This window comes from Limanda limanda, chromosome 3 (assembly GCF_963576545.1).
Source record: "Limanda limanda chromosome 3, fLimLim1.1, whole genome shotgun sequence".
NCBI classification, from domain to species: domain Eukaryota; kingdom Metazoa; phylum Chordata; class Actinopteri; order Pleuronectiformes; family Pleuronectidae; genus Limanda; species Limanda limanda.
Genome location: NC_083638.1, coordinates 8,228,560 through 8,241,021, shown reverse-complemented (window position 1 = coordinate 8,241,021; position 12,462 = coordinate 8,228,560). Strand labels below are relative to the sequence as shown.

At 46.2% G+C, this 12,462-nt stretch overlaps 2 protein-coding genes across 3 annotated transcripts in view; one reads left to right on the top strand and one right to left on the bottom strand.

Moving 5' to 3' along the window:
- The window catches only part of nav2a (neuron navigator 2a), a 109,814-nt gene extending 100,896 nt beyond the window's left edge, over positions 1-8,918 (top strand). For both annotated transcript variants that reach the window (XM_061067861.1, XM_061067862.1), the window contains exons 30-40: positions 282-462; positions 1,458-1,558; positions 1,866-1,961; positions 2,067-2,244; positions 2,380-2,615; positions 3,255-3,406; positions 3,563-3,634; positions 3,737-3,933; positions 4,014-4,132; positions 5,170-5,370; positions 5,956-8,918. In XM_061067861.1, coding sequence (XP_060923844.1) covers positions 282-462; positions 1,458-1,558; positions 1,866-1,961; positions 2,067-2,244; positions 2,380-2,615; positions 3,255-3,406; positions 3,563-3,634; positions 3,737-3,933; positions 4,014-4,132; positions 5,170-5,370; positions 5,956-6,081 — 1,659 coding nt within the window. In that variant the 3' untranslated portion in view covers positions 6,082-8,918. The remainder of the gene's footprint in view (positions 1-281; positions 463-1,457; positions 1,559-1,865; positions 1,962-2,066; positions 2,245-2,379; positions 2,616-3,254; positions 3,407-3,562; positions 3,635-3,736; positions 3,934-4,013; positions 4,133-5,169; positions 5,371-5,955) is intronic.
- Positions 8,919-9,394: 476 nt separating this feature from the next.
- On the bottom strand, positions 9,395-12,210 carry dbx1a (developing brain homeobox 1a). Its single transcript, XM_061068877.1, has 4 exons — positions 11,841-12,210; positions 11,634-11,735; positions 9,806-10,008; positions 9,395-9,685 (listed from the first exon to the last, which is right to left on the bottom strand). The coding sequence occupies exons 1-4, from the start codon at positions 12,208-12,210 to the stop codon at positions 9,395-9,397; spliced, it is 966 nt and encodes a 321-aa protein (XP_060924860.1).
- Positions 12,211-12,462: the final 252 nt, after the last annotated feature.

Here is a 12,462-nt window from a genome sequence, read left to right as displayed (position 1 = left end):
ACAAAATGAAAAATAAAAATAACATACCATATAACGTATAACCTCTACCATATAACATATAACATATAACATATAACATAGCAAAATGAAGCAGCAGTTTACCGGGTGAAGGAGATGGGAATATTAAATTGAATTATATGAATACATGTGTAGTAAGTACGTAGTAAGTGTATTTGTATGAGGAGCAGAAGCAGAAGTGGAGCAGAATGTACATGGTACGTCTGCTTCGAAGAGGCCGACGGGATCTGCTCTTTTTCCTCAATTTTTCTCTTTGTGCGTAGCTGGAGATCGAGAAGCTGAAGTCAGAGAACGACCGTCTGAAGGTGGAGAACCACGGCAGCAGGACGGGTTCTCAGGCCTCCGTCTCCTCGTCTCCTCCCGCTCACACCAACAGCCACGCCGCCGGACCTGGACTGTCCCAGCACAGCCTCAACCTCACCACCAGCGAGTCCACCAGCCTGGGTAAGAGCACGCTGAAGGGATAACACAGGTCGTGTCGGCCCCTGAATGTTTGAGAACTTGTCGTGTCTTTCAAGCAGCAGTGTCTCCTCGAGGTTGATGTTTGAGGAAAGGACACCACGGACCCAGTACTTACATGTATACAATGTTTATTACCAGAAGTTGCACAGGTCAGGACGAGCTCTAGAGACTCGGAGACATCACACAGCCAAATAGTGAAAATCTGACTTGCCTCTTGCAAGACAACAAGTTTTATTTGGGGAGGTTGGACACCAAAACTAGAGATAGCATGACATCACACAACAGGGTTTAAGAACTACTCATCCATAAGCGGGTCAAAGATAGTTTAGAGAAGGGAGGCAACGTATCCCTTATTGCCTGAATTAATTTCCAATATATAAAAAAAATATTATTTGTGTTTTTGGCTGTCATACAGATGCTAAATTAAGTGGAGATTGTTGATTTCAATATAGCATATATAATAGATATAAAATTTAGGTATGAGGCAAATTAGCGACATTAGGCATAATGGGGCATAACCGTAATTTAACAAATTTTCCAGTCTCTGGTATGTAGATTATTATACTGATGCTGCTTTTGCGTGAAATTGAATAACAACATATGTTTCTGTACAATCATTGCTGTTCCATCATCACAGTATTTCAAATACAGCTTAATATCTCGAAATTACTTTGCTGCACAGTACCAAGGGGCTAGTTATATTTTCCACTCCGACCTCTAGATGGCAGCAGAGTACTTCCAATACCTTCATGGTATGTGTAGTATTTGCACCATCAGGCATTATTGGGATAAAAAGACCGGAATTGGGTTTGAGGTTTATTCGCGACATTCATCTACAACACATCTGGAATAGTATTTAAAAGTCTGGGCAATAGAATCAAAGCCCTTAGGATATATACGTCATTATGTTTTATAACCATGTTCGAAAGAACTGTTAGCTAAATATACTATACACTAAAGTACCTTGCTCCTGTCAGACATGCTGCTGGACGACACCGGCGGAGATGGAGGGATGAGGAAGGAGGGAAGACACGTCAAGGTCGTGGTCAACCTGGAGGAGGACAGCAAGTGGGGAGAGGTGAGAACTGGAACTCTTGTTTATTGGCTCAGATTTGTGTATCTGTGGATCTTTTTAGTTTCTTAAGCTAGGTATTCCGAATATACCTTGAATACAATTTAAAAAAAACTAACAATTTTTTACACTAACAATTTAGTAGCACTTAAATGGCACGTACTTATAGCACTTTGTAGTTTTGCTTAATTTTTGAAGGAATTGTACTTTCTTGATTCTAGTTGTTGTTGGTTTGTACCCTTGCGGTTGAATGCACTTATTGTAAGTCGCTTTGGATAAAAGCGTCAGCTAAATTAAATGTAATTAATCGCAGGAGGGTCGGTCTCGCCATTTTCTGATCGGATGCATCGGCGTGAGTGGTAAAACCAAGTGGGACGTCCTGGACGGAGTGGTCCGACGCCTCTTCAAGGTAAACGGCGATACAGAATCACATGAAAACACGATGTACCTCAGCAAAAAGACAGAATTCGAATCCGTTGAAAAGCCTCTGATTGTAGAACCGTGTGTCTGACAGGAGTACATCACCCACGTGGACCCGGTGAGCCAGCTGGGCCTGAGCTCGGACAGCGTGGAGGGATACAACATCGGAGAAATCCACCGGCCCAGCAGCCTCAGCGCCGCCCGCACCCCCGAGCTGCTGCCCTGCGGCTACCTGGTGGGAGACAGCAACACCATCAGCATCCAGCTCAAAGGTACAAGGATGTTCTAATTCTAAAAGAATCAGGGTCATCTATCCTCAGCATCTGTCTCCATGGATATTAATCTCCTGACGTGTGTGTATGTGTGTGTGTGTGTTTGTGTGTGTGTGTGTGTGTGTGTATGTGCAGGTGTGACCAGTAAGAACGTGGACTCGCTGGTGTTCAACACTCTGATCCCGAAGCCGATGCTGCAGCGCTACGTGTCGCTGCTGAAGGAGCACAGGCGGGTCATCCTGTCGGGCCCCAGCGGCACAGGGAAGACCTACCTGGCCAATCAGCTGTCCCGACACCTCCTGCTGCTGGAGGGCCGACCTCTGACCCCTCGGGCCGTCGTCACCTTCAACGTGGACCACAAGTCCAGCAAGGTAAACGCACACGCTCAGAGTTCTGTGTGCATGAGGCAAATCAGAGCCGTTCGATCTGAAGCTGGTGGAACGACAGTTGCAGCGCTTGCCACATTAATATAGTTTTCACGGTTCGATTCCAGCTGTGGCCTTTGCTCTGTCATGTCCCTTTTCTCCGCCCTTAAGTCCTCTCAGAAAAAGGTTTAAATACCAAAATAATCATCTTATTATCTGTTTATTATTATATAAAATGTAAAACTGTTTATGAGCTGTAAGCTAATTGCTGTGTTGATGAACGTGAGAGAGAAAACCAAAGAGACTTCAGTAATGGGCAGCTAGTTTTCAAAAATATATTTAATACAAATAAATTAACAAATATATAAATGCATGATCATTTGCATTTATAATGTATAAGTTTAGAACTAATTGACCTTTTTACAAAGACCAGAATTATTAAACTTCAGCTGCTCATGTAGGTTTATCGTTCTAGTTCTAAATGTCTCTCTCTCTTCTCTCTCTCTCTCTCTCTCTCTCTCTCTCTCTCTCTCTCTCTCTCTCTCTCTCTCTCTCTCTCTCTCTCGCTCTCTCTCTCTCTCTCTCTCGCTCTCTCCCTTCTCTCTCTCTCCCTTCTCTCCCTCCCTCCTCTCTCTCTGTGTGTAGGAGCTGCGTCAGTACCTGACAGGTTTGGCCGAGCAGTGCAGTGGAGTTCCGGGGGTGGAGAGCCCCCTGGTGGTGATTCTGGACAACCTGCACCACGTCAGCTCGCTGGGGGAGATCTTCAACGGCCTCTTCAACTGCAACTCCAAGCACTGGTCAGTTCACAGACACACACACACACACACACACACACACACACACACACACACACACACACACACACACACACATTGACCCACTCAATACTTTAACACATGTCCAGAGATGTATTAAGTATTGTAAGATTTTAATTTGTTTTCCTCTCCTCTCAGTCCGTACATCATCGGCACCATGAGCCAGGCCACGTCCTCCGCCCCCAACCTGCAGCTTCACCACAACTTCAGGTAACCTGCTGCTGATCTTCTCCTCCCACTGGACGATGAAAGATCTCCACGGTTTTTATGATTTGTATCTCCAGTTGATTCACCTGCATGTTCTCCGATCAGGTGGGTGCTGTGTGCCAACCACATGGAGCCGGTGAAGGGATTCCTCGGACGCCACCTGAGGAGGAAGCTGATCGAGACGGAGATCGCCAGCCGCACGCGCAACATGGAGCTGGTGAAGATCATCGAATGGATCCCGCGGGTCTGGCACCACCTGAACCGCTTCCTGGAGACGCACAGCTCCTCCGACGTCACCATCGGTAAGTTCACGTTACACAGTTGTGATGAAAGATCCACAAGAAACATCCAGTGTCTCACCTGGTTGCTCTGTGGCGTTCAGGACCTCGTCTCTTCCTGTCCTGTCCCATGGACGTGGAGGGGTCCAGGGTCTGGTTCACTGACCTGTGGAACTACTCCATCATCCCCTACATGCTGGAGGCGGTGCGGGAGGGGCTGCAGGTAACACAATCACACACAAGCACAACAACTGCTTCACTTGTTGTCGGTGGTTCGGATTTGAGATTTTCACATTAAAACTATGAATAGAGCGACTTGAGTTAACGCCCGAGGGCACGTTTTAAAGGATCAGTCTGTGTTAAGTCAGATTTGCCCTCTCGGAGAATCAGGGTTATGTTCATCAAAGTGAAATGGATTCAATTTGTACTCTTAATCTGCATGTAATTAGCATCTGATTTAATTAGGCAGCAGCTAATTGTCACAGTGAAAACCTCAGAGAGCGAGTGGAGCGGATCCACAGAGAAAGATGTGAAACGAGGAGTTGGTTTCTAATCAGCTGAGGAGAAAATGTATTGATGGAAAAAATGAAAAATACATGTTTTTCACTTCTGGAACTTGAATAATAATAACGATAATGATCTTAAATTACAAATGAAAAAAACTCCAAAGCTCCTTCAATTCAATCAAGCTGAAATTATTATAAAATAAAACGTCCTATTACACAATTTTGAAGAAAGTTTAGATCATTTTTCTGGATCCAGATTTATTTCTTTATTTCTTGGCTCCTGCCTCGTCCCTCCATCAAGGTTTCTTCGTGGAAATCTGCTCAGTAGTTTTTCTGCGTAATCCTTCTGACATACAGACCAACAAACCAACAACAGGACAGAACGGAGAGAAATCAAACTTCAAAGGACATTCAGCATAGAAAAGATTCAAAGGGAACGATATAAATGTCCCCTCAAGCGAGTGCAGTCGATACTGAAGCTAAATCTAAACTCAAGTGACTGATGGGTTTTTTATTTATTACATTTAACATTGAGATTTATACGTGGCAATAAAAATAATTCTGCTTCTGATTCTGATTTACGCTGCTTTTCCCTCGAGCCTGGTTTCCTTCACACAGACAGAATGCTCCTTTTGAAATCTGCCAGTCATTGATGCCTCACGACTCAAACCCCCTCTGGTCATACTGCTGGTTTTGGAGGAGCAGTCTATTTTTCTTGCGGTATTCCTCACTGTCACATTCCGTCTCTCTGTAGCTGTACGGCCGCAGGGCCGGGTGGGAGGACCCGGCCGCCTGGGTGATTGACACCTACCCGTGGTCGGCCACGCCCACTCCAGCGGAATGGCCCCCCCTGCTGCAGCTGCGCCCGGAGGACGTGGGGTTCGATGGCTACTCGGCCCCGAGGGAGGGGGTGAGGAAGGAGCCCCCCCAGAGCGACAGCGACGCAGACCCCCTGGTGAGCAACGATAAAAACACACGTAGAAGAAGAACATCTGTTGCACAAATATATAGTTTAGAAGTTACATCTGGTGGGAATGATAGAAAAACTCATTTAGTTCATTTTTGTCATTGGAAACTAATGAAACAAAAGCATAAAAAGTTCATATTATTATTGGATTATTTGAAACTAACAATTTAGTAGCACTTAAATGGCACTTACTTATAGCACTTTGTAGTTTTGCTTTATTTTTGAAGCAAATGTACTTTCTTGATCCTTGTTGTTCTTGGTTTGTACCCTCGGGGTTGAATGCACTTATTGTGAGTCAGCTAAATGAAATGTAATGTAATGTAATTGAGGATTAAGATTCTAATGAAAAGATCCAGACCTCATCACAGGGCCGGGTCTAGGCAGGGGCAAGAGGGGGCCTGGCCCCCTCAAATAAATGTTGTGCCCCCTCAAACTAAATCCCAATTTATAATAATAATAATATAATAAAGCACAATGCCCCCTCAATATTTGTGGCTGCCCCCTCATACATGCCTGTCTAGACCCGGCCCTGCCTCATCACCTTGATCGGACTGACGGTGTTTTCTCCGACAGATGAACATGCTGATGCGTCTGAAGGAGGCGGCCACGTCCTCCAGCCCACAGAGCTACGACAGCGACTCCAACAGCAACAGCCACCAGGACGACATCCTGGACTCGTCGCTGGAGTCCACCTTGTGATGTCATCAAAACGCCGGTTTCACGTTTTCAGGAGAAACTTTTTTTTTATTTAAATAGGGAGCGTTCTCACTGTGAGAGCATTAGAAATCCAGCCACCTTAATTTGGGTGCAGGTAACCCAAATATTTAAAAGAAGAGTAAAGTTAAGATTACATTTCAGAAAACGGACGACAGAGGTTTCTACTGAACTGTTTAGTTCGTCCTTATTTCTTTTTTTTTCACCGCTGTGGCCCCGGGCTCCCGTCAGGAGCCTCACGTCAGACAGACAGAATAAAAGCACACAGGCATCATCATGTCCCTCATCATCATCAACAGCAGCAGCCAGGACTCGTCTCAGTGCAGGTCCGGCTCATCAGGCTGAGAGACTCCTGGTCCCGCACGGCCGCAGTGCGCCTGCGCTGCCTGCAGAGGGCGATACAGGCCCTCGTCTGCATCGGAAAAGCACAGAGGAGGAAGCTGCTGGCTCTGGATGGAAGAACAAATCCTTTCTGCTGGAGGATGAGTTAAGCCAAAGTGAACGTTGAGTCCTGAAACTCTCACTTTCAAAAGCTCCTGAGAACAACTACTGGAAAAACAGTTATGAAACACGTGTCCCTTAAAAATAATTAAAGGTCCAGTGTGTAAGATTTAGGTGAAAAGGATCTATTGGCAGAAATTGAATATGAAATAATCCTAGTGATGATTTCACAAGTGTTGTTTTCTTTACCGGAGAACGGCCCCTTTATATTTAAATACTTTATATTTACATCAGGAGCTGGTCCCCTTCCACGGAGGCCTCCATTTATTTTACAGTAGCCCCAACTGGACAAACTAAACCTTTTGAGTTTTTAAGGTTCTCCTTCATGTTTCATGTTCATCTGCAACGTGAAACTTCACTAGATTCTACACACTGAACCTTTAAGGAAGCACAAATAAAAACAGAGTTATATTCGAGGCCAGTGGAGAAAAGGTTGAGATATAAACACGGGAAACAAAGACCAACTCTGCAGCAACATTGCTTCATCCGAACAGGGGAAAGAAATAATCCAAACTAAGGAGACAAGCTCGGTCAGCGTAACCAGACATTCTCACCGCAATCCCGCTGACGCTCTTTCTTCGGCTGTCCACACATCATACGGTGCATTCCATCAAGGTCCCCAGTGGTCGCATCCTGCCTCGGAGCTGAGAATCCATTGTTCCAGCAGAGAGTCGTTCCTTTTGAAACGGAGCAAAATAACTTTGAATCGCACAAAACACAACTCAGACCTACTGGAAATAAGAAAAGAAAAAAGCTTTTCTTGTCCAGTGCAACATCTGTGGCTAATTTGACAAAGCCAGCGAGAACAGAATCGAATTTACAAAAAATCCCCTTTAGTTCTCACAAAGGAGCAAAGACTTTGACTATGGCTTGATTTATCCTTTTAACTATAACAGTATTGGAAGTCTTGTCATTTTCGACCCGTTTCTGTGCAATTTCACAAACCTCCACCACTTCTTGCTTTAACCTCTCAGATCTCGACGCACATTTTGTGGCCCAAACAGGCTGTTGTAGCACAAGTCTCCTTTTCTGGTGCTGGACTGAATCCCATAACAAACAATGCCTTACTTCTTCTTCTTTTAGTTTCTTTTCGAACAGACTATGTGCATTCGCCGAGTCTTTATACGTCTGAACGGCTGTAAACTTTAACTAACAGGGCTCCGATCTCTCATCATATCAAACACCAGTGGCCGTGGTCATGGAGGAGCCGGTGCTGGGAAGCTGGTGTAGATATGTGGACCACTAGCAGGAAAGAGAAACATATAAATGTGTGTGTGTGTGTGTGTGGTGCTGGACGTGAGAAGTTGCGTCAGGTTGACAGGATGAGGGAAGTTTAAGATGTCTTGATTTTATACCTCATCCCCATCCTGTAACTTTGCTTTCCTCCACGCGCATCGTCTGTGTCGTGTGTTTCTTTGTGATGAACAAAACTAATTAAGTGAGAACTAGTGTATATGCTGCTTTGTTTATAGACATATAACTAATCGGAGGTTTAAGATATAAAAAGGTTACTTGTGGTTGAGCGATGATGTAAACAATTGTAAAAAACTAAAGACAAAAACGGCTTCACATCGTTTCTACGGCTCAAAGATAATAAAGTCATTCTACTACTTCTTTGTATTTGAACCTCCCAGTCTGCCTCCTGGGACGGGCAGGGGGGGGGGGGGCGGCTTCCATCACTTTCAGTGTTTTTGTCACCGATGCTATGCAAAGTTCATTCTTATCTCCAAATGGAAGCCAAAATGTGCATTTATCCCCCCCGAGCAGATTGCAGCACTGCCGAGACGTACAGCATGGATTGAGATTTGTTTCTTTTGGGGGGTTTGTGGCAGAAGTTCTTTGTCTGTGTGTGTGTGTCTGTGTGTGTGTGTGTGTGTGTGTGTGTGTGTGTGTGTGTGTGTGTGTGTGTGTGTGTGTGTGTGTGTGACTCCCAGAGAATCTCCTGCTGCAGTCCCTGTGAGCACAAAGAGACGGACTCTCGTCTGCTCTCGGTGTCGAAGCATCAGACCCGTCGGTCGGTTTTATTGCCCACAAACTCGATGAATGTTTAGCCTTCTTTGCTATGTACATTTTTTTCTATATGTAACATAACTCTGTAAATAGTTGGTTATCCTGCAGCATTTTGATGACTTTTTCTAGACGATTTGTTACGGTACTTGAAAGAAAAGGAAGTATTTTGTGTACAGTCTCTTTACATCAGAGCAGATCGATGCCGTTTGTCATCACCGGTCTGTCCAGGGCTCGGAGAATTGAATCTGATATCACTGTACTAGTCTTAAGTTATTGTGATTCAATAAAATGTATGATTATTTATGATTTAACTTTGTGAAACTGTCTTTTTCTTCTTTTTTAAAACACAACCCACACACTTTGCTTGCAACTTTACAATTTTATTTGGTGTTTGTACAAAAGAAATGTGAAATAAACATATATACAGCACATAATACAACACACTTATTAAACAGATTCATATAAATTATTAACGGAATAGCTACATTTTTCTCCAATAAACAACTCTATTCAAGGTCAAGGCAAAAGTAACACAATATTCTTGGCATAAAATTTCCATACAAAATTGTACAAAATACTGTACAATTGAACAAAGCTGTGCAAAAACAGCAAATTGTATCTCAGGAGCAAAATCCTGACGAAGCAACAAGCTCGAGTGAAAGTTTTGAACAATGACATTTATGGGTTTGTTTGTTTCTTACAAATCTGATCACAGGCTCATAGAAAAACAAAAACACATGGGTTATATCTCTATAATTTGCTTTTTTTATTTTATTATTTAAATAAATTAAGATACTGTTATTTCCTCTTCGTCTGACTCTGAGAAGTCTGAGTGCTTACTGGACAGAGACGGAGAGGAGACGCTGGACCCCGCCGACCTCACTCTCTCTCTTACAAACTCCTCTTCCTCCTCCTCCTCCTCTTCCTCGGCGGAGGACTTCTTGCCCACGTCGCTCAGGTCCGGGTGGGGGTTCGCCTTGGTGGGCAGCGTCTGCTCGCGGCAGCCCCCCGAGGAGAGTAGCTCCCGCTCCTTAGAGTTCCTCCACTTCATCCGCCGGTTCTGGAACCAGATCTTCACCTGTGGACAAGGAGGAGACAGTGAGTGGAGAAGTCCTTGCGTCTTTTACGCACAAATTACGCACGACGTATAGAGCGTTTGAGGTAACGTGTGCACTTCAGAGGAATTTGTTTTTTTTACCTGTGAGTCTTTTAGGCCCAGTTTGGACGCCAGCTTCTTCCTGTCGGGCTTGCTGATGTATTTCTGTTTCTGGAACATCTTCTCCAAGGCCTTGCGCTGCACGTCGGAGAACACCGCCCTCCTCAGCATCCCTCTGCGGGGTTTCCCTCTGGCGGCCAGAGGCCATGAGAAGGTCCCGGGAATGGGAACAACGGATGAAGATGCTGCAAAACAAACAAAAAAAGAAAAAGTTAGAACTTGTACGATTCGTTTAAATTTGTCATATCACAGGGAAACTTCAGATCTGCGCATGGGGAGGAACCTGCAGCCAGAAAAGAACCAGCTAGGAGTTTACTTTTTTAATCTGAAACTCTAAACTACTTCAGATGTTTCTGTGTGAATCTAATGATTCCTCTATATGAGAGCGCACTTTTCAACCTTTAGTGGAAGTTTTCCCTCTTTTGCAACTTGTGGGCAATACGTCTCCGTTTTGAGTGAAATGGCACGAGGTGACTAATTAGCACATTGGCCGGTCCCCAGCCGCATTGGTATGGTAAAGAGCTAGCATATCCTTTAAGGAACCCTGTGAGGGCGGATAGAGGAGTTAATAAACCGTGAACGGTAATTGTGTAGTAATGAACTAACGCAGAAAAGACTCTGGACAGGCGGCGAAGGCCATATATTATCGCAACAAAAGGAGATTTACACTTTCAAACTAAACACAACTGCATACCAGAATACTGATGCCCTAGGGGGGGTGGAGTGGTGGAGGGGGAATGGCGCTTTTTTTTTTTTTCCTCCTTCTTCTTCTTCTTCTTCTTCTTCTTCTTCTTCATGCCCTCAAATCATTTTCATTAAATGAACACGAAAAGCTATTCAGGCCTCTGGAGTTGTTTTGTGTCGAGGCTTTCAGCGGAGCCCGTGAAAAGACTCCATCTCTATTATGATCCGTCTGAATAATGAAAAGCACGGACTGGCGACTTTATAGACTTTTCTAAGAGATTATTCTTTATCTCAACTCGTTGATTGGCCCCGGGCAGGAGCATAGAGGAGCGTTTAGGGCGCAGGGGAGAGAGAGAGAGTAACTTATCCTATGAGCTCTGCAGGACGCACTGGGACAGGATTCCTCCAGCTGGGACGTGCTGGTTTGGACTTTTAAAAACTTTTTTTCTGCAAAGTCCCATCCTGCAGGCCATGTCCCCTCCGTGCCTAACGGTGCCCGGGACCCCCAATCCTGACGGGACCCTCCCTGTGGCCGCGGCGGAATCACGAACAACGACGCGCTATGTGGTCTTGTGAGAATATTGAAAACTCTCAATAGCGCCTAATAGGGGAAATTAGTGCATGACTGGTTCACGCCTTTGGCCCGCCTGGTAAAAGTCACTGGGTGGTTCGCCCGGTGGGAGCTGACCAAATTGGTCACGGTGCTGGGGGGGGTGGGTGGGGGGCTTTGTTGCCCTCCATAGCGGCCCGGTGGCCCCCCGGGGCGCTGTGGGAAAACGTGGGTCGGGAAAATGCCAAAACGCCCCCCAATGGGAAACAGGGGGGGGCTATAACTCGCCACCCCGCCTCAAATTTAGACCGTGACGATTTGGGATAATTGGTTAATTAGGGGGTGGGTGGGTGGGTCCGGCCAGGGGCCAGCAGGGCCGGCTCCCTCTTAATAAGACAGTGATTTCTTCTTCTTTGGCTGCCTCCACTCCGGGTAGAATATATGACAGGGTGTGGAAAGGGTTTTACATCTAAATGCAATTAGCTCTTTGGAATCGTGAAGGCTGGAGACGGATGGATGTACAGGCTGGAGGAGAAGGAGAAAAGGAGGAGAAGGAGAAGGAGGAGAAGCACCTACCTGGGAGATAAGGCGTCCTGAAGATGGGGTGGAAGCTCCCGTCGAAGCAGGGGAACGGGAAGCTCTTGGAGTGCAGGTGGTGGAGAGCAGGGTGTGAGGAGGCTGTGGAGGAACATCACACACGTTAGAAACACCAACACACAACATAAACACACACACACACACACAGGCTCAGTGTGGAGGTGGAAACATGATGCGTGGACTCACCGCTCTTTGGTGAAGGTGCGAGGATGGCGCTCACTCCAAACTTGAGAAAAGTTGGGTCCTTGCTGTTGGGCAGCGAGGTTTTGGAGGAGTAGGACGAGGACAAGGTGGAGGTGTTGGTGGAGTAGGACGAGGACAAGGTGGAGGTGCAGGTGTTGGTGGGCAGGGAGGCGCTGTGTGGAGGAGGAGGAGGAGCAGTCCGGGTGATGAAGGCTGCTGGGTGGCTCATGCGCAGCAGGTCCTCCACCAGGAAGCTGGAGTGGGTCTGGAAGCTGGAGGGCAGGGTGTGGTGGTGGAGGGGGGGCAGACCCGGGGAGGGTCGGTACAGCCCCGGGTAGAAGGCTGGAGGCGCGAGCACGCTGGGGATCATCATGGTCCCGGGTGGTGGTTCGGTTTTAAAAAAAAAGGAAATCTGAAATACTCCTGGTGTCAGCTGGGAGAGAATCACTCGAGTGAAAGTCTGTAGCTCCTCTGGTTCCCTCGCTGGGTGCAGAGGAGCTTTATAGGAGCAAGACCCCCCCCCCCACTCCTCCTCCTCCTCCCACCTCCCTCCTCCTCCCTCCTCCCTCCTCGGCCCTCCTTCTCAGGACTGACAGCTTCACAATGGGGCTCAACAAAGTTCTCC